The sequence below is a fragment of the Tachypleus tridentatus genome, chromosome 12 (assembly GCF_004210375.1).
Source record: "Tachypleus tridentatus isolate NWPU-2018 chromosome 12, ASM421037v1, whole genome shotgun sequence".
NCBI lineage: Eukaryota > Metazoa > Arthropoda > Merostomata > Xiphosura > Limulidae > Tachypleus > Tachypleus tridentatus.
The window spans coordinates 88823852-88845308 of record NC_134836.1 but is presented as its reverse complement, the minus strand read 5'-3'; the positions used below and the strand labels follow the sequence as shown (position 1 = coordinate 88845308).

General features: G+C 28.8%; 1 protein-coding gene across 4 annotated transcripts in view; it reads left to right on the top strand.

Annotated features, from left to right (window-relative positions):
* The window catches only part of LOC143233930 (uncharacterized), an 86611-nt gene that overhangs the window by 48688 nt on the left and 16466 nt on the right, over positions 1–21457 (top strand). For all 4 annotated transcript variants that reach the window (XM_076470829.1, XM_076470828.1, XM_076470831.1 and 1 more), the window contains exons 7-12: positions 1581–1652; positions 2787–2864; positions 3343–3410; positions 11128–11214; positions 13855–13969; positions 20034–20158. In XM_076470829.1, coding sequence (XP_076326944.1) covers positions 1581–1652; positions 2787–2864; positions 3343–3410; positions 11128–11214; positions 13855–13969; positions 20034–20158 — 545 coding nt within the window. The remainder of the gene's footprint in view (positions 1–1580; positions 1653–2786; positions 2865–3342; positions 3411–11127; positions 11215–13854; positions 13970–20033; positions 20159–21457) is intronic.

Sequence of the window (21457 nt, the reverse complement as noted above, 5' to 3'; positions counted from 1 at the left end):
AATTTAATATATGTAGTCTGTACTGTTGTCATACATCGTAATGGTTGGACAAAATAATGGACATACCTGGTAATTTTTCTATTTTATTAATTACTATGGAGCTCATCCATGAAAAACACAGTATACATCATCAGTGTGACTTAGAATTAATGGAACATTTCATTAAACAGTATTTTTGATTATTTATTAGTCAAAGTTTCATCTAATTGGTAAGTAGTGCTGATGGTAAAAATCTGCTTAGAAACTTGATTTCAAGAACTCACCATAAAGATTGCAAATACTTTTAAATGTAGTAACCATGGTGGCCAAGTTAGGCCTGAATCTTTCACCATGGTCTTTGAACCAAACTTTTAACACCCTGTGTTAGGTAATTTCAATGTAACTTTAAGTTTTGATATTGTTTCTTTTCTATATTACCATAAGATGAAAACAGTATTGCAGCCATAGTTGAGAGTGGTGAAAATCTGATGTAGTGAATGCACCTTCAAAATTTTACATGTAATTTTCTGTAAGGACAGGAGAAAAGGGCCAGTTATTTGGTGTACCATCTGCTATTATGAAGAACAGAGTTTCAGTGTTTGGTTGTATAAAATTAAAAGGTTTAGCAATGTTTTAGGTGTCGTGGTTTGTTAGGGAATATATTGTCCATATTTTTTAAAAAAAGAAAGAAATCCCAATTGTGTCAGTAGTAGAAGTTCTTGTGAAGGATATCACATCTTTCAGGAACATTCCTGTCATTAACCATATTATTTTAATATTAACAGTTTAAGTTTTTGATGAGGCATTTAGAATTTTGGTCTAAAGATTTTGAAACTGCTGATAAAAACTTGGCTTAGTTATCTGTGGGTAAAACAAATTCGTTTAAGAATATTTCTAGTTTATGAATTTTTGGTGTCTCTTAAGTTGAGAAGATGAATAAGGAGAAGATAAATGTTGATTTTCACTCTCAATCTTACTTCCTTTGAAAACCTATGAAAAATTTGTAAAGTTTTTTTCTGTATTTTTCTTTTCCTTTAAGACCTGATTTCAAAGATGTTTTGGTGTTAATATTTTTGAAAATTTTAAAATTTAACCTGAAAACAAACTTGTGTGAATATTTCAGTATAAGATTACACACCAGTGAAGTAAAAAGTACAAACATTAAGACATTTAATAATTTTTTACAGTATTATGAACCTGAAATATTATTTAACACACATTTTGTTAAAGTTAATTGAGCTGAAGGTGAACAACAGTTATTCTCTTGTTTCTGATGATAGCTTTCACACTTCCTCAGTTTGTAAGCTTGTTGCTTTTTATTGTTTTGTAAATATAATCTTAACGGTGCTGAGATTCATAGAAAAAATATTAAACCTATGGTTGCACTCCAGGTTATCAGAGGTAATTGTTTACTCAGAATAAAAGCATTGTATGTGTTTTGGAAAGTTAAATTTGGTAGTGGGTAAATATTAATCAGAAAGAAGTGTAAACAGGTACAATAATTCTATTACTTTGTCCTATTTTATGAATCTGATCAAGTAGTGTAACTTCTTATTGTTTGTTTGTTAGTTTTGATTTTACTTTTTTTCATCTTCATACAGACAAGGGAACTTTGGTGAATTCACTTCTCATTTGGAAGGGCTGTCAGCTATTTACCAGTTGAATGCTGATAAGTACATATTGTTTTAAATTATGTTTTTAATTTTATCATTAAGTCATTTTAAAATTGTTTTTAAGTAATGAGAGTATTTAATAATAATTTCTTGATGACTTTTGACAAAGTTTGAAAGCATGGAATTTCTTATAAAATGTTATGTACTTCATTATAATATCTTAACTATGTAATAATACCTGGGCAGTCAAATTTTTAAAATTAAAAACCTCTATTTCAGAGCAATTTCTTATGCAGTGTAAAATTACTGTTCATTATTATACGTGAGACAGATCTGCGAAGTGAAATATTAGATAGAAATAAAAATAATTCTCCTTCAATGTTGTTTAGTGTTGTATAATATTTAAAAATTAAATAGATATGCCAATATCTTTTGCTAAAAAACAGCTTTGTTATTATATATGTAAATACATTGTTTGAATTTGGAATTTGTTTAGGAGATGACCTTGCATTATTGTCTTCAGTTTCATATCTTGAAAGAGTGCTAGGTTTCCATAGCATTGTTAAAATATATTTGTACATTCCTTGATATTCTAAATGGTACTTCTCTCGCACTTCACAAACAAAACATTTTAGTTGTTTATGGAGTCAAATGTGGTCTCTCTTATTTTTTTGGTTTTGTGTATTATATTGGTTTGTTTTGCATCTGGTTTACAAGCAAACAATTCTTTTGTGGGGGTGGGGAAGAGAATTTTATTTGTAAATTACAGCCAACTTTTTTTTTTTTGTCTGTGGATATTTATTTAAAGCTTTTATAATCCAGTACTATTTATTATTATTATGTAATATTTTTCTTGGATTACTGTCATTTGAGATGAAATTTCAAAGTAGTACAAGACTTTTGAACTAAATTTATTATTTTTCAGTTGTGCCAGTTTAGAATTCTATCTTAGTATATTTTAATTTTCAGTGAAATGTTTGTTTTGAACACTAAAAATACAAAAAGTAATTCCAGTTATCATTGTTTTATTTATATTTTGAGTTTTTAAACAGAGTAATTTATTTTGCTATAATGTTTGGCTGAGCTATTCTACAATGTGCTTATCTGTTTAAAATATGACCAGTTTAATTTTTAACATCCTATTCTGAGAGTTTCAATGTTAGTCTATTAAAGTATTTAACAATTTCTGGACAGAAAACAGAAGACTAAGGCATACCTGGCACTCCAAGCTTTGGAGACTGACTTAAGTACATTGGCACAAGTTCAGCAAAGGTGAGCCATAACAGTTTGGCTAGTTTTGTACAGTTGTATGAACATTATAACATTGATACCATCAAACTATTTACATCATTTGGGGAGTTACACAATTAATGTGTAACTAGTCTGTTATTTTATTATTTTTAAAATATTATGTTAAAATAATACAGGCTGCTATAGAATGGTTTAACTAAGTTTAAATACTTTAAAAGAATGCATTGAAATTATGTATACCAGTATTTAATGATTTTTATTTTGTATTGCTCATGGTTTAACTAAGTTTAAATACTTTAAAAGAATGCATTGAAATTATGTATACCAGTATTTAATGATTTTTATTTTGTATTGCTCATGGTTTGAAAACTTAAATGAAGCATACTAGTTGCTAATTCTCTTAGTTTTGTACTATATTAAAATTGTCTCATCAAATTCTTTCTTTAGGTATGAAGGAATATTTAAATGATAGTAAGTTTTGTTTTGTTTTTCTGTCAAGTTATGCTAATGATCCAAGCAATTTAGTCCACAAATCTCCTGTTGGGATTTTACAACCTCGACAAGGAGGTGAGTTTTTTTGCCCTAGTCTAACTGGAAGATAGATTATTTCCTCTTATTAAAAGTTTTTGTTTGTATATTGAGTTTTCAAGGAATTACTGTCAGAGATTGGGATACAAAATAATGTTTATTATGTAATAAGTGGTAATCCGTGTTTATAGGGCTATTTCTTGGAAATTGACTGATGAGTGTTATGTTTAGAAATAGAAGAAGATGCAGTGTAGTGATACAGAATGGAACTTCTAATATGTGGTTACATAAATGTCAACAAATCTAATTCAGTATGACATGGTTAAGAAATATATTAATGAAGTTCAAAAGGACATTCAATATATTTACTTTTATGCTGGATGGTGGCATAAATGATTGAATGCTACAATGTGTGTACCATAAATCAAAGAGCTGTTTTATCACAATAGTAGATATGATAGTTTATAAAGAAGTATAATTTGCAATGAAGAATATATTTTTCTTCAGTTCAACTGCAGTAATTTTATTGAACTTAATTTAAATTCTTTGGATACATTTGAAATTTGAAAGTTCAAAAGAATGTTTGTGATTTTAGTTTTTGATTGGTAAATTTCTGAATGAAAATGCTGCAGATTCAAATGCCATGATGAAAGTTTTTGTAATTTGAAACATTTATTAAAATTAAGTGAGTGTTAAATATTTTAATTAATGACTTTAAAACATAGAGCATATGAATGTCTATCCTAAATGTGGTAGAGTAAATGTAATTGATCAGTTCAAAAGACACTACTTAGAGGTAAGGTATCACTGTGGTCATTATCTTGTTCATGACAAGTGAAGTTGCAAATCCTGTAATTCATTTGTTTTACTTTATGAACTTGTATTCTTTTATATTCATAACTGTGTTTTCAGTAATTATTGCATATTACATCTATGGGATGGAAATCTTGGTATGATCAGAGATGGAAGGATTAAAGATGAATAACAAATTTATTTAGATTTTGACATATTGGAACATACATTAATAAAGTGTTTACGTAGAAGATGGTAGGTGACTATTGAACTTGGAGAAGATTCAGAATTACATCTATAGGATTACAAGCACAAGACACACAATCAATCTGTGAAGCCTGTAAAAATTATTGAAAGACACAGTTTGTGATTGATTATAATAAATTTATTGGGAGTAGAAATAGAGCCTGAAATGAAGATGCACCAGATGCTTTATTTACATTTAACACAAAATTTGCAGTGATAGAATGCATTGTATGTAATATCAATATAATTTAGATTATATTGCCAAAACATGTTTGATATTGGCTGCTGTGTTCAAATGACTTCATTTCCATACTATGTAAATTTTATTAAAAGTAACTACACTACAAATATCCTCTAAGTACAGACATTACAAGCCATAGGTGTAAGAGAAAATTACTTTTCAACTGTGGTTCAAATTAGAGTGCTTATTTCACTTCATGTCAAAATGATTTTACCTAACCAAATTAATTTAAATAATCAAATTAGTGTCTAGTAGTTTTGTTTCAATAAAGTTTTTATTTGAAAAAATTAAATTGGAAGTCATAATTTAATAAAGTTTTAATATAAGGGAAATGTTAAAAAAATGTTTTTATCTTTAAATGGCAAGCTTTATAATCTGTATAGGAAGTTTCATGATGACTACTTACTGGATTTAATGCTTAGCCTTATGTAAGTAAGCACTAAGTTGTTTTCAGTAATGGAGTATTAAAAAAAACAAACATTCACACACCATAATTTGTAAAGACCGAGACCAAGAACCGAGTGACATCAAGATTTGGAATATTAAAACTAACTTTTATTACTTGCTTTACTGTAGATTGTGACATTTCATTATTTCAAAGGTCTTGGAGTTGTGTTACTTAAATTATCTGACTTCCTCTGTTGTACAACAATGCTGTAAAAATATGGATTAATAATGATGCTCATCCTCTGAGTGTGTGACATAATGGTAGCCTAATTAGGCTATAAATATTCAAATTTTATATATAGATGTTTGATAGTGGATATTAGAGTTTTTATGTAAATAGAATTATCACTTATGAATAGGGTGAGTTTTCTCACAATTGGATAATTGTGAAGTAGAAATCACATGCATGTGTAAGATACCTCACTTGTGAGGTTATATTCAAATAATAAATATTCAACATTTATTTATACAACATCATACAAATATTTATACAAATTTATTTTGTCTTATGCATAAACATGTTTCAAATGTTTTATCAGTAAAACTTTATTATATTTTAAGTGTTAGTTCTTCTACCCTCTCACAATACAGGACAAGTCAATTTCACTGACCATATAACCACACAAAAAAAATGACAACAAATGAAATAAATCAATAAATCTAAAGTACTCTTTTTTTTTTTGTCATTCTAGAATGACTTCAAATTGTAACATGAAACTCATAAGCTTTAAACTCATAACAATATAATTACATTTTTTATGTTTTATTGAATTTGTGGTTGCCCTTGGAATAGTGGTTAATTACTGTTTATGCCATTATAGGTTATAAATCACTTGAGGAACATGTAGCTCATGTTATGCTGTTGAATTACATTACCCATGAGTTATTCATGTGCATACATTGTGAAACATTAAATTTGGTAAAACAAATAATAATATACTAATCTTAACTAACATCAAAAGATCCCTATTTTTACATTTTACTTAATTTCATAATAAACATGAAAAACATGAAATAAAGTACTTGCTCAAGCTTCTTTTTTTCTGCTGTCAGTTGTTGAGGACAGTTAAGCCTACTTTTTTATATTAATGGTAGTAACGTACTAAATTTTTATCTAATCAAAGAATTAGTCAAAGAACATAAACTAAGAACATGAAAAATAAAACAATTCCTCCTAACTGTCAAAATTTTCTGGCTTTCTAACTACGTGACAGGAGTGGTTACAAATTCACCCAAGCTAAATGTTGTGATTCCCATGGGAACCAAGTGTGTATTGTAAGTGAAATTAATGCTTATCTATTCAGAACACAATCTTATACAATACATTACTTGATAGATGAAAACCCTTATTTCTGTTGTTTATAGGTAATTTATAACTAAATGTAAGAACTATTAACAAATCCTGAAAGAGAGGATTTGACAGGAGGGTTCTGAATTTCTACCTCATAGCTCTATAACCAAACAAAATCAAAGGCTATAAAAATTATGGTTTGTCTGAGCAGTGATATTTTATACTGAATAACTTGTGTTTAATTTTATAGTTTCTTGGGTGGTGGGTGGGTAGATAAAATAGAGATGCATAGGTAAAATGTGTCACATATGTCAGAACGTGAAAATCAGGAATTTTTTTTAATATTAAGAACTTGCTAAAATATGGATTATTATCTAAGATTTTGTGCTATATTAAATGGTATAGCATGAAAGCAATTTAATAAAATTTTAAATGCAAGACAGACACAAGCTTTCTGTCATGCTCAAAAAGTTTATCCTGGGTGAGATCATTCATATATATAATTTGTTTTTTAATGCAACAGTTGGTAGCTTGTCAGTTATAGTGTTGATCACTGTTTTGAAGATAAAAGTAAATATATGGCATCATAAGTGACTTATGGTTAAGACTCTGTCTGAAGTTACATAGTGTATGGAGCAATGATAAAAGATTCATGCAGTCAAAAGTGTGATTCCAATTTAAAAGAAAGATTACTTCTATAAATTGATTTTTTTATGCAACTTAAACACTTGAATAAAACATCTGGCTGGTTGTTGACAACCAATTAATCAGTATTTGGTTTTCAGAATTGTTACTGATCACTTTACATGAGAAAGAATGAACTTTTTTTTTCCATCCTACAAAATTGATTACACTTAAGTGTACATACAACTTCAAAATTAAGAAAATTATGAAAATCAAGTTAGCTGTGGTAGTGAAACATGTTTACAACTTTTTTGTTCAGTATAATTGATTGCCTGTAAACATGGATTAGTGTTATACAAAGTAATTGAATAATCAAAGTTATGATTAAAGTGATTGACCAAAACAAAAAATCAACTAACAAAATTAGTATTCCCCATTATTATTATTATTCCAACCGTTTTTTGATTCAGATATTGCCCCTGGACCCCTAGTCAGGCGTGGATGTGGCTCCTCTGGCGCCAGACTATATACCCTTTCCTCTTTTTTTCATAAATGTCATTGGTATGCTTGCATCACTATGCATTATGAATGTCAAGTTATATAGGATTTTTAGAATTACCTTGTACAGTTTAAATACAGCAAGAAAATTTAAATGCCTTCTTTCTATATTATTCAAGAGATAGTGTTTATACTCTGGTGTATATAAATTTTTTGGATTAAAAACATCTTTAAGTGCCTGAGTGTTTTGTTATCTTTTATACTAATTATAATTTCAAGTTACAATAGTTTGGTAAAACTTGATTATTCATATTTATTACTCAACAATTTGCTTTTTGTGTTAGTAGTTAAATATTACAAGAATTAACATGGCATTGGATGTTGTTATAGTCCTTTAAAAAATTTGTAAAATTTAAAGATTGGGAGCAATTATTCACTTATTATGATTTGTGTAAGCAGAAGTAAGAAAAAAGTTGTTTATATTACACTGTTCAGATACAATCTAAAAGTTTCCATCAAGCTGTAACTACTTGTAGGTAACAATAGGAACAAATATGTTCATTTATAGAAAATAGCATGCATGACTTGTGTAATGATTCAAGTGGTATGGTTATACGTTTTGATATTAAGTGGGCAAATAATCTTGTATTTTTCATATAATCTTACAATGAGTTCAGTCTTTTGATTTTTGCTTAAAGTTTTTGAAAATAAAGGCAAAAGGTTTTATTGTATAAGCATGTTTGTGGAGGATTTTTTGGAATAATATGTTTTTTATGGTCCTACTAAACTGTATTAAAATAACTCTTTCAAAATACCCGTAAATAATATAGTATTGATTTATTTATGTACCTGAAACTAATTTTTGAGTATGTAACATAAGGTATACTGTAATATATATTATCACTTTCACCAGCAGGATTGGTTATACTGTTTAGTATTTCAAATTTCATAACTTTTTTAATTTGTATTCTTATACTTTATTATATATATTTTTGTTATCTTAATGTGTGTGTGTGTGTGTGTTTAAGACTGCCCTAAATCCCATAAGCTGGCTAAACTTCATGAGATACTAGGATTATGACTGTAAATATTAATAATAGTGAAGGTACCCATCTAATGAAATAGCATATTCTAACCTTTGGAAGTAGAAAGCTATATTTAATTAGCTGTACTGATTGACAGGTTGATTTTTAGTACCTCTTATAAGTATGTAGACAATCACTTGAATCGTGATGCCTTTCTAAAGTATTAACCCTCTGTACATGATATTGGTTCATTGGACTGGAGAGTTAACAATTACTATAATTCCTTAAATCAGATTTAAAGAAAATAAACTATATTTACAAATGATGTCACTGAGTGAGTTTTCAAGAAAGGCGAACTTCATGATAGGAATGAAAATACAGATACTAACATTTTAAAGTTTCTAAACCTCATTTGTATAAGAAGTCTCAATTGAATATTAAAAGTTTCTTTAGGTAACTATGTAATTTATATGTAGCTTTGTACACAAACAGCATATCTGATTTCAATGTCTTTAGAGTTATCATCCAAGTAGGCTGAAAAGAATGATTGAAAAACAAAATAAATTGAGTAATGTAGCTACTTCCTTTTGAGTGTGGACTGACTTCAAGTTACAGATTACTTATATTCATAGTTATTTCTCAATAAAGCAAAAAGCTTGAGGGAAAGTTGTGTTATGACTGAGGAGTATTTTTGGTATAGGTAAATAAACTCTAAAATGGACAGGTTGACCTGCATGTTCAGCAGTCATAAAACTGGTCTATGAAGTACAAATCTGTAAGTGGCATATGAGTATGTTGTCAAATATCAGGACACTTTGATTACTGTGTATTACATATATACATATACATATTATTGCTATTTGTAAGTAAATGCTTAAATTTTACTTTATTAAAACATATGACAATGAATAAAAAATAAACATAAACAGTTTCTAATACTTATGGTGTTCCTTTTGCTTGGAATATGTGGTTGCTGACTACTTATGTCTTGTTGATTCTCAAATTGAGATGAACACAATTTATGTAAATTTTAAACATGCGTTTTAGAAAACAAAAGGTTTATTACTCATTGGAATAGGTCATCACAAAACTACTGTACTATTATCAGGCTTCCTAACTAAGGTGTAAATAAATTGAGAATAATTCATTTCTCTTTTGAGCAACAACTTCAGTGAGTATACTCTAACATTTCCTAGCCATACGAGTTTCATCTGAATTAGCTTTTTTTGTTGTCTGTAAACATGTACTTAAGGCAGATATACATGAGTAAATAAGTGTCTTCAAAAGATTAAAGAAAAATGGATGGGTTGTTCTGGTAAGAGTACTAAATATATTGATATCTCAAAGAAGCAAGAAGATAATATGTTCTTATTTTATATTCTAGCTTCTTAGAAGTGAAATTTTTAATTTCTAATTGGGTAGGCACCATTAAATTTGTATTGTAGAAGTAATAAAATGTAAACTGAACAACTTTTAGTTTGTAAGTGCTGCGTGACATACACAAGTGAATATTGAACAACATTTTTTTAATATTTTGTTAAGAAATAGTGATTGACTAAAATCCTTAAAATTATACTGATATTGTAAAAAGGTAAAAACCAGTAGAATCTTATCAGCTATTTAGTTTTTTTTTGTATGATGCTCTAAGTTCTGAAGAAAAAATGGGAATTTCATAAACACTATGTTTCATTCAGAGCTTATTGAAATAAGGGGAAAATCAAAATTTGTGAAAAATTTTATATGTATGTATGTATATCTATATATATAAATAAAATTAAATAAATAAAAAATTTTTTGAATAAATTTTATCACTAAAGTATATATCTTTGAAGTGTGTGTGCAAGAACAACACCAAGTTCATTTTCTATAGTTATTGTAATTCAGTGGTGCATTTTGTCTACCTGGATCTCAGTGTTAAATCTTTCACCTTCTTCTGTAGGCAGATTTTATTTTTTTCTTGCCTATATACACATATATATATATATATATCATTACATTGCACTACTGTTGAGTTGACAAATTATTGATTTCTGCAAACCCCAAAACTTCTACAGAGATCATATAATTTTCTTGTCACATGTTTCAATGTATTGAAAGCAACTGCTACATATGTACAGGGTGTGGACAAAAAAGGGGCACCTGTTGAAAATATTAATTTGGTATATTGTTTATTGGATAAAATTTGTTAAAATTAGGATTTAAGATCTCATTTGAACAGATATTGTGAAGTGTGTTCTAAAAAAATATATTATATACATTTTTCTGTTATTTATAACAAATTAATGACATTTTCAAGGGGTCTACTGTTTTTTGTACATCATCTGTAAATACAAAATTTAAATACATTTTCTTGACTTTGTTCATGGCTGGCTAACCTATAAACACCACCATGCAGTATGTCTTAATTTGATTATTTTAAATGCTGGATTACTTTTATCTAGTATAAAGAATTATTAGGTTATAATAGGGACTCCTTTCTCATTTATTAGAATTTTTGAATGGAGCAAAAAAAAAGGTCAAGTATAATTTAAATACAAAGTTTTATTTTTGTGTAGACAATTATTCAGATAGAATTTATGATGCTTATTCCAGGTCATCCAATGAAGCTAACTTACTTCATTTCTCCATATGATCTTCTAGACTCTGAGACAGAAACATCCATTCCATTCACAGTTGATGGTAAAGTTAATTTATTTAAAAAATTTGTTCTATTTTTATATACGTATAAGAGCAACATAAACATAAAAATTAGCTTACATTCTGCATGAGGCAAAGTGTTTAAAGAAAATACGATTATGTAAATTCTGAATGTGGTATATTTTTTGTATGCATTATGAGATGAATATCTTTCTAATAAAGTTTTGATAGTTAAATGAAAATTGAGACTAACTAAGAAATTACAAGGATTTAATATTTTTCTTTACTAATAATTTAAACAATTACATATATTCACAAGTTTTATCCAACTAAAGTGTTTTCAATCATTAGACTTGTTATACTCTATAGAAAATTTAAAGCTTAAGTACAAACTTACTGAAAACTGTGTCAGTTTATTGATAAAATGATTATTTTTGTTTTGCATTTCATATTACCGAAAGTTGGCTTTTCTGATTCTTTACTTATTTTTAGATAATTATTATTAGATGCTTAAGTTCTTAGGTATAATGATATTCAGACATATCTTCTAGGGTTTCCTTCAGGTTTTTATATAATTTATTCATCCTAGAATTTTCCCTTTAAATTTTACCAAAAAAGTATTTAGAAGTCAAAGGAACTCTTGATTTGGTGAAATATTTTACAAGAAGTGTGAGGAAAAACATTCTTGAAATATTATTTCAATTAAGAATATAAAAATGAATATCAGTCTGTAAAACTTGTGAATTTGTTGATCCAAATATCCTGATTTCTAAAATCAAAATATAGAAATAGACATTGTTTATGAAATATTTTCATTGCTCAGAATTGAAAAATGTATTTTATTTTAAAAAAACAAATTAGGTGCATAGTTTACTTTTTTTTTATATTCCCTTTTCTTATATTATTTTGCTTTTTGTGTTTGATCTCATTACAACAGTTTTGGTTTGTATTTGTGAAACGTGAGTGATAGCAAATGTGTAATTGTCATCACAGAAATATTTTATCAATATTTTATAACTCACCAAGATTCATAATAAAGGCTTTATTTTAATATAAGTTCATAAAAATAGTTTGTAAAATTTATTTCAATTTAAATTTTCCAGAATTTTTTTAAATAAACAAAGTTTTATTCAGTGTAATAGCATTTAAGTGTTTCACAACATCACCTTTAATCATGAATTGTATATTATTCACTTTAATAACTATTCATTATATGGCTAACTACTATGCATTTTATATAAGGTGAGTAATTCATTTGAAGTAGTTAATATGGTGATTTCAAAGCTAATTTCCTTTATATACATATAAAAAGTTGAACTATCAGGGAAAAGCCTATAAAAAGTCGTGGCATTTCTTTCTAAAAGTTTTGTATATTCCTTCTTGTGTATCTTTATTGCAGTACATACTACAGCTTAGATTATTTTCAGTTAAGATCATACTGATTCCCTGCTGAATTTGTGATTGTTTTTTGATTGAACTTACAATGTTTCTCAGGATTTCTGATAATTTTGTTCAGTTGAATTTGTGCTAGTTTTTATAGTTATATGTCCTTTAATTATAAAGGTTTGTTAAGGGATTAAAATACTGTTACACATCATCAATTTAAAACATGAATATTTAATGTAGAATACTAACATATGACTAACTGATTTTAATATTGCCTAGGATAAGAATCTGTTTACACCAATATCCCAATGCTTATGTATTTTTGATCTGTAATACACTTTTGTTGAATGAATAAGCCTACAACTAAATATCATTGTTACTATGGTGATATAAGATTTAGTTCTATGTTTAGGCCAAATAGTTATGTAAAACCTACAAAGTCATTTGAAAAAAATTCTTGCTTTCCATAAAAAGCTGAGCATAAAAAAATCATAATTATTACTGTGTGTGTGTCTGTGTATTATAATCACACACATTTGTATTTAAAAACAGCAGCATTATCATGTGCATCATATGTGAGATAGAGATGTCGTCTAATAAGTTTGCAGACATCATGATTTACTAAGTTTGTTCAATTCTTAGTGACATTTACAGCAAGATGCAAACACTTGTAATGTTGAGATTAGAATATTCATTAGACCAGCTAAGGAAAAATACAAAATATATACGAAATAACATAAAACCCGTCAGTCAGTACCCTGGGAGCTGATACAGTACCTAGTAGATTTAATGGCAATCAGTTCAGTATTTCTCCAGTTTTAAACAGACACAAACACTTAACTAATTATTCAGTCCCTTGGGAGCTGTTACAGTACCCAGTAGGTTTGATGACAATCAATTGAGCAGTTCTCCTGTTTTAAACAGACACAAACACTTCTTAAATAATGATCTGGATACAGGCATAAGACTGATCGTTTTTGCTGTGTGCAAAAAATAGAAAGTATTGTATCACATTTGTCAAAAGGGATGTTTCATAAATTGTGAATAGTTAGTAATTCCTAGCTGGAGATTAAAACCAGGTTTATTGTAACATAGTATTCATTATTTTTCTTTAAAAATTTTTTTGAAGTTAACATTATTTTGAGTCTGACAAATTTTTTTTTGTACAACAGCAAACTGAGTTCTGATGCTCAGAATAGTCTTTGTTTTAATGAACTAAAACAGTATTTATAACTTCTATACAATTGTGGTTTGGTTGAACATTAGACTTAATGTTTTATGCTTTATTTATTCTAGCTATAACTGAGAGGAAGCTTGGTCATTCTGTGACTGTTTGTATTGAAAGTTCAACAGCTCATCGACTACAGATTAATTCTCTTAGCAGTCTGTCAAAGAAATCTGAAGGGAAAAGGTTGGTTTCTGAATTTTACAGGTTGTTAGCTTGAAAAGTAATAATCTAATGTTATTAATTGGTATTCTCTTCCTTTCTTTGTATTACTCCCCTTGTCAGTTTACAAACATGTTTATTGAATTTGGTCACTGCTATTGAGAAAAATTGTAACTATATTTATTATACAAGTTCTGTAAAAGTTTGGAAAAATGTCCTGTTTACTTATTCTTATCTTTCAAAATATTTAACTTATCAATTATTATTATTTCTAAAATAATTTTTATGGTATTTCTTCAAGTTTAAGTTTCTTCATGCTTCGGCATTTTTATCACAATTTCATAATTTGTTCTTTATGTTAGCTAGGGGGAGCTTAGGTCTTAATGTTATAACATTATGTTCAGACAAAAAAAGGTTTAATAATGTAAGCCTAGAATACCTGGAAAGTTTAAGGATGTGACATAAAGTGTAATAGTATATTAAGAGCCAGATTATAAGTAGCAGATAGTTGTCAGAGTGGAGTAAGCTTAAAGGTAGTCAAGTAGGATAGATAAATAGTTTTTGAAGATAAAAGAGTGAATCAGGCATTGTGTTGAGTATCGTGGTTATTGAGCTTGTATGAGTAAGTATGCTGAAAAGCAATGTTGGAGAGAATTATTGATGTGTCTTAAGAAAGAAAGGATACAGGAGGGGCATGTCATGAAGGTTGAACAAATATTGCAGTAAAGAAAAAAGATAGAGGTTTAAATTTTGTATCCTGGCTTGCAAAAAATTCACAGTAATCGTTCCTGATTGGTTCAACAATTTGAAGCCTTTATAAGGGAAGAGATAGAGGTTTAAATTTTGTATCCTGGCTTGCAAAAAATTCACAGTAATCGTTCCTGATTGGTTCAACAATTTGAAGCCTTTATAAGGGAAGAAAAAAATTTTATGAATGAAAAAGCAGAACACAACCATGTCATGTGACTTAGTGGTGCAAACTGAATTTATTTAAATATTTATTTTTGATATTAAGAATTTAAAGCTTAGGTAATATAAACATTTTAATTATGAAGTACATTTTAACCCCAACTTTATTAACATGCTTTGATTATAAAATAGTTCAATTAAATTTCAAACGTAACTCTAAGAAAGATTTTGATATGCATGCTTTGTTCCTTCTGGCCCATAGCATTAAAGCCTGAGACTGAGATACTCATTTCTAATTTTTACATGATATGTTTCTAAATCCAGAGATGCCAAACATTACGATTTGAGCATAATCATTACGATTTTGGTGTATACATTACGACTATACACTTATACAGACAAATATTATAACTTGTTACAACTTCCAAATTATTATATATTATATAGTCCTATACAATAAAGTGATAAATTGTTCCCCCAGGGCTTGAAAGGGGTGAAAAGAAAATTTCTAGTGAGATACAAATAAATTTTGATAATAAATAAAAGACGTAGTCAAAATGGCTACTTGCGATAATCATGTTTGTGCTTGAAATAATAAAAAATATTTGCATCTCCAACATTTACCAATATATTTTGGGTGCGGTGTTTTTCCATACTGGGTATGTGGGGGAATCCATAGTTACGTCATCAGTGCTTGTCAGCCAATCAGCGCTCGCGTAGATGGGTACTTCTTGTTTTCTAAGCGGCATAGAAACACCAATAAGATTGTTCACAAGATGGAAAAAAAGATGCCTCGTTCACCAGATTGTCTTGTTTCTGGCAAATCTAAAAGGACTAAAACTGTGAATCAAAAATTTAGGAAAGAGTATAGTGCAAAATATCCAGTCATTGCATCAAAAGTCAGTGACAGTCATGCATTTTGTACAGTTTGTCACTTCGATTTTTTTGTGGCATATGGCAGAATAAACTACTGTTCTGGACATACAAAATCGGCATCTCACCAACAAAAGGCTGAGGCGAAGACAAAAACGATGCAGGTAACGACATTTATGAGTAAGAATTCAGAATATGAAAAAGAATTTCAAAAAAATTATTTTTAAATTTATTTATTAAATACACAAAACACAGTCATAAATGAGCAATCTATAGCAGTAATAAATAATAATAATTATAATAATAAACAGCTTAGAGACATTGGTCAAGCCTAGCAGCTGCAAATGATAAAGGGCTCTGTCTACAATCATTACGCTCAGTCATTTGAAATAGTTGGCATCTCTGTGAATCGCAATCTGTTTTTGTTTGTATTTATCAGGGGCACAAGATGCATCCTTAATTTCACAGGCTCAAATAAGAAATACTTTTTAATTAATATTATGGCGTGCTTCTAAATTTTTCAAGAAAATACTATGTCAGAAAAAGAAGAAAAAAATTGTTTCATCTACCCTTCTTGAAATCCATTAAAATCAAAGTTACATTCATTTTAGTTTAACACCTCAGTAATTAATAATCAACTCTGGTAAATAGAATACAAATGTAACAGAAGTCAAATGTTTGGTTATGAATGTAGCATTTTTAAGAAATTGTAATAATAATAAAACTTCTTTGTTTTGACAACATTTCAAATGAAATAAAAAATTAAATTTTTCTTCACTTTGCATCTTCTACCAGCTGCTTACCATGTTATAGTCTAATTTGTGATTAAAACTTTTCTCATTGAAAACAACTGTAGATAACTTCTAACATAACTAATGACAATTCAGAGAAATGCATACATTATAAATTATGATTGAGGGAGTGGAAATAGACTAAATTTAACCAGTGGAACCATTTTGGGTCCAGGCACAGAAATATTGGTAATGCACAGTACAGTATTTTAAAACTGATGTTGTATTCATACTGCCTCGAATGTTCATGCTGTCTGTGATACAGGCATCTCAGTAAACTCTTAAACCATTCAAAACTTTTAAAAAGAAAGTCAACATTTTTTTCTTTTTTTTGTTAAAATGATGTATAAAACTCATATTTTCGCAAACGAACTTAAGAACAATTGTGTATTTTTATGCTGTGGTTTACATGTTGAAATCTGACAATTATTGGCAAACAAATAGACCTAAAAATTGTGAAAGAAATTTCTTACACAATTTGTGTATTGTGATTTGAAATAAAAGTTGTGTAAAAATAATGTTTCAGATATACAAGTCTGCCATAAGACACTGCCAAATAAATTTTTCATTTGGTGTCAGATTTCATCAGTTGGGTTGCATAATGCTTTATTTCATTTATCCATTGTATCTTGAACTTGTACATTTGTAAAAGAAAAAAAAAGGCATTTCAAAAACAAAACTCTGTAGTTTTTTTTCTTTCTGGAAACATTTTTAGGCCTATTCATTTCCTGCTATTTTGCTGGCTTTCAACATTTAACCATAACTTCTGAAGTATTATACTGCATTTATATATTTTGATGATTAATAAAAATTGGTTAAAAACAGTACTTTACAGAAAAATATGAAGTTCTTCACTGTAATGGTAAATAAAACCTACATGTTTTTTGTTTTTTTTTTGAAGGCATAAGAAATCTGTTTATCACCCAATATTATTGTGATCTTATGAGTTGGTTAAGTTGTTAACTTGATTGTCTGCAAAACAAAATTAGGCAGTGAACCTGAAATAGCTATATATTTTTTCTTAAGAAATGGATTGTGAATCTAATGGTATGTACCCTTCTTTTTAAAGTATTTGGAAATTGTTCATTATGTGTATTTAAACTACTTTTATGCTTATAAGTGAAAATTAAGATAGTGTAAACAGCTTGAAAAACTACTTTGATATCTATAGAAGTGCAAACTAAAAGGTTTAAGTACAATTTGAAATGTTTGTTTTATAATCTTGAATAATATTTCAGGAAATGTTTTCATGTAAAATCTTCACATGCTAGTGTCTTCATAATTATTAAAAGATGATCATTAATTATTTTTCCTTAGTTCAGAGCATAATTTTGTTTGCTCTTCCCATGGTTGAGTGCAGCAACTTTTAAGGTTATTAACATCATGGAATTCTTGGTAGTAATTTAAGTAAACGCATTGAGCAGAGTAAAGCATGGTGTAAAAATATGCATTTCAGCATATTATTGTTTGTTTGTTATACAGTGGATTATCTGTTCTGTGCCTACCATGAGTATTGAAACCCTACTTTTAGTGTTACAAGCCCTCATACTTATCAGTGAACAACAAGGAGTTCTTTATATTAAATTAGAGTTGTAGATACACAGACTGATTTGTTTTTGCTAATATTAGTAGTTACATATTGTGATTTTACTGATTTCTTTATGGTTTTCTAATTTTTTGCTAGTGTTATTGTGAAAATTGTATTTTAATTATGGTGATTTTCAATATACAGTAAACAAAACTGTAAACTCAAAATATAAGAAAAATATTTTTAGTGTAGTATAAAAATGTTTTGAACATTAGGAGAGATCTTGGAGCAACACAGTCTCTGTTGTACATAAAAATGTTACTTTATTTTAATATAAAGAATTAATACTAAATTATTTTCTCATGTTCATTCTTGACCTCAAATTTAATAACCATGAACAGTACTGTGTAAAAGTGTTAGGACAAAGTCAAAAATTGGATTTAAGGTTACTTTCAATGAGCAATAGAAGGTAAATCACAGGTGAAGCATCAATATTTTATAAATCTTCATATTTTGTATAACAGAAACTTAGAAGAAGTGTTTGAGTTCAGTAAGCAGTTAATATTTTGTGTCCCCTTTAGCTTTAATAACTACAGACAGGTTTTCGTGCATTGTTGTAAAATATTTAGTCAGTATCCTTTGTAATTTTACTTCAAATGTCTCTAATACACACACATAAAGTTTATTTGGAAGTAACTTGATTTGTTACGTTTTTGATCTATCAAATCTCAGAACTGCTCAGTTGAGGTGAGATTGGGACTGTGTGTGGGCCATTGAATCATTAAAATGACTCCAGCAGCTCCTTTCTTAGCTAAGTAATTTCTGAATAGGTTGGATGAGTGTTTGGGTTCATTATTTTATTGGTGGCAGAATTCTTTACTAATAATACGCAAACTACTGGTATACTATGACAGGTCAGTATCATGATACTTGCATTGGCCCATAATTCCATCTATTTTACAAATATCTCCTGTGGCCTCAGAGAAAAACATCCCCAAACTATCACAATGCCTCCTTTATGCTTTCTGTTAGGTGCTATGTGTTATGGTAAGTATCTTTCACATTTCTTCCACTGGACATACAACCTACACTTTGAACCATATATTTTAAACTTGGACTTATCCATGCAATAATAACCTTTTCCAATCATCAACAGTGCAGTTTTAGTCCCTATCAACAAATTGTCAATAGTTAGCGATCAAAGAAAAGGTTTATTAACTGTTACACAACCAAATATTCCATTAAATCCTCCCTCTTGGTACTCCAGATATCAACACTTTTCTGTCTTTTGGTACATGGTTGACTATCTTATGCTTGAGATCAGTGGCAGTCTTCCTTCTCCCCAAAAAGCTGCATAAATGAAGATACTTCACATCAGTATCATTGAGTTTAGATGCTCTTCCTATCCTAAGTTTACCTGTCTTGGTTTCACGATCTAGGATGTACCTAACAGTGTTTGGGGAGAATTTCAAGTCTGCAGCAGTTTATTGGAGAGTTCAATCAACATCATGTAAATATTTTATGTGAACTCTATGTTCTACTGACAATTCTCTATGCTTTACAAACTGTGACATAACAACAAACCTTGATATATAGTATTAAACTCTGTTTTTATCAAGGTTTATTTGTGGAATGCTATTAAATTGATTTCTTGTAGCATGTAATGGCACCATACGTCCACGTTTTGCTAGCTTCTTTCTGTGTAGTTAAGACACTGCATGGGGTACCATGACAGTTATTTCAGACCCTGAATTTAAACATAATCCTTATGGAAGAATTAGCCTCATAAAATTGAATGATAAAATGTTCTTTTGTCCTAACATTTTTGCATAGTACTGTAGCAAATGTAGTAGTTTGAGTAAATGCCATTGTTATTTAATGTATACACCCCACTATACTGTTTGAATATAAATTAAAGACTTTGTGCAATGTATTTATAATTTAAGTTAATTTAAATGCTAAATATTATTTCTGCTTTATTTTTCAGTTTACCTTCCTTTGCTGCATTTAGTAATTTAAACAGCACTACATTGCCAGCTAGTTTTATGTTACGTTTGTCATCTCCTATTCCGATGGCAAACAGTGTCATAGACAAAATTCAAAGTTTAACCGGTAAGACAGTTAATTTTAAATAAGTGTTTGTTTTCTTGCAGAATTTATCATCACAGTTAAATGTTATTAGCAATAATACATCTTTCTGAAAAATGTTGTCTTTGATTATCTGGTGTAAATTTAGCATCATACTTTCCTAGTTTATATTCATATCTTTTAATTAAACTTGAATCTAATGAGTCTTAATAATTGCTTAAAAGATAAAACAAATTTATTATAGATGGAGATTTGATGCCTGTTTTATCTTTTCAGTTTTAAACATTCCTCATACATCAGATTTAATCAGGTAGCATGAAACCCAGAGCCAAAGAAGAATTTTCTATCATTTGAAAGTATTAACATAACTTCTTGATTCCTTTGAATATAGTACTTTTAATTAAGATATGTCAGAAAAGTTACCATAAGGATAACTGGCTAGTGATGGCCAAGCCTTCTAGGCAACATTGTTTTTTGATCCTTTGATGTTCGCTCTTCTATTATTGTGAAGCATAATTTGCCAAGGATGTTGTATCAACATAACTATTAAATACAAGTTTAAAAGAAGTTATAATTTCATTGTCACTTGTTAGGCAACATTTGGAGTTATTGTGTTCAGTCTTGGGATCTTTACCTTAGGAAGGATATTGAATTGTTGTAAAGGGTTAAGAGGAATGCTACTATGTTGATACCTGGTGTAATAAGATCACATGGGAGCAGGTTAAGATATTTGCTTTTCTTTTCTCTTGATTTGGTGTCTAGTACAGTTATATAAAGCACCTAACATACATTTTTTTTGTCTAGAGCAGTGGGGTAAAGAACATTGCACATTATTTGTTTAGTATAGTGAGTAAAACACCTAAAACATATTCTTTGAACAGAAGGCCTTCAATAATATTTTGAGTAAAAGATGTTCACAGTTATCACAGACTTTTTGGATGATACTGAAAGTTGTTGTTAATAGTTTGTTTTTATATTGTGTACTGTTTACTTACATTTCTAGTTGTAAAATTACTGTGTAATTCATCATTGTTTTGTACAGTTCATGCATAACCTTATGGTTTTTTACATGCTTTTTCCTCCACATATGGTTCCAAAATGAGACATGGTTCTGGTTGATCACTAACATGTTGGCTACCACACAACCAACTGATGGGACCTGATAGTTTTCTAGTAAGACCCACATGATTCACCAGTGAATCGTGCTCTGTTTTCCTTTAAGCACCACTTATTGGCTGGAACATAATGGCTCTGTATACAAATGAGAGTGGAACATCAGAACAACATTTCTTTTCTAAGTCCATCTATTTTAAGTTTTAGTTT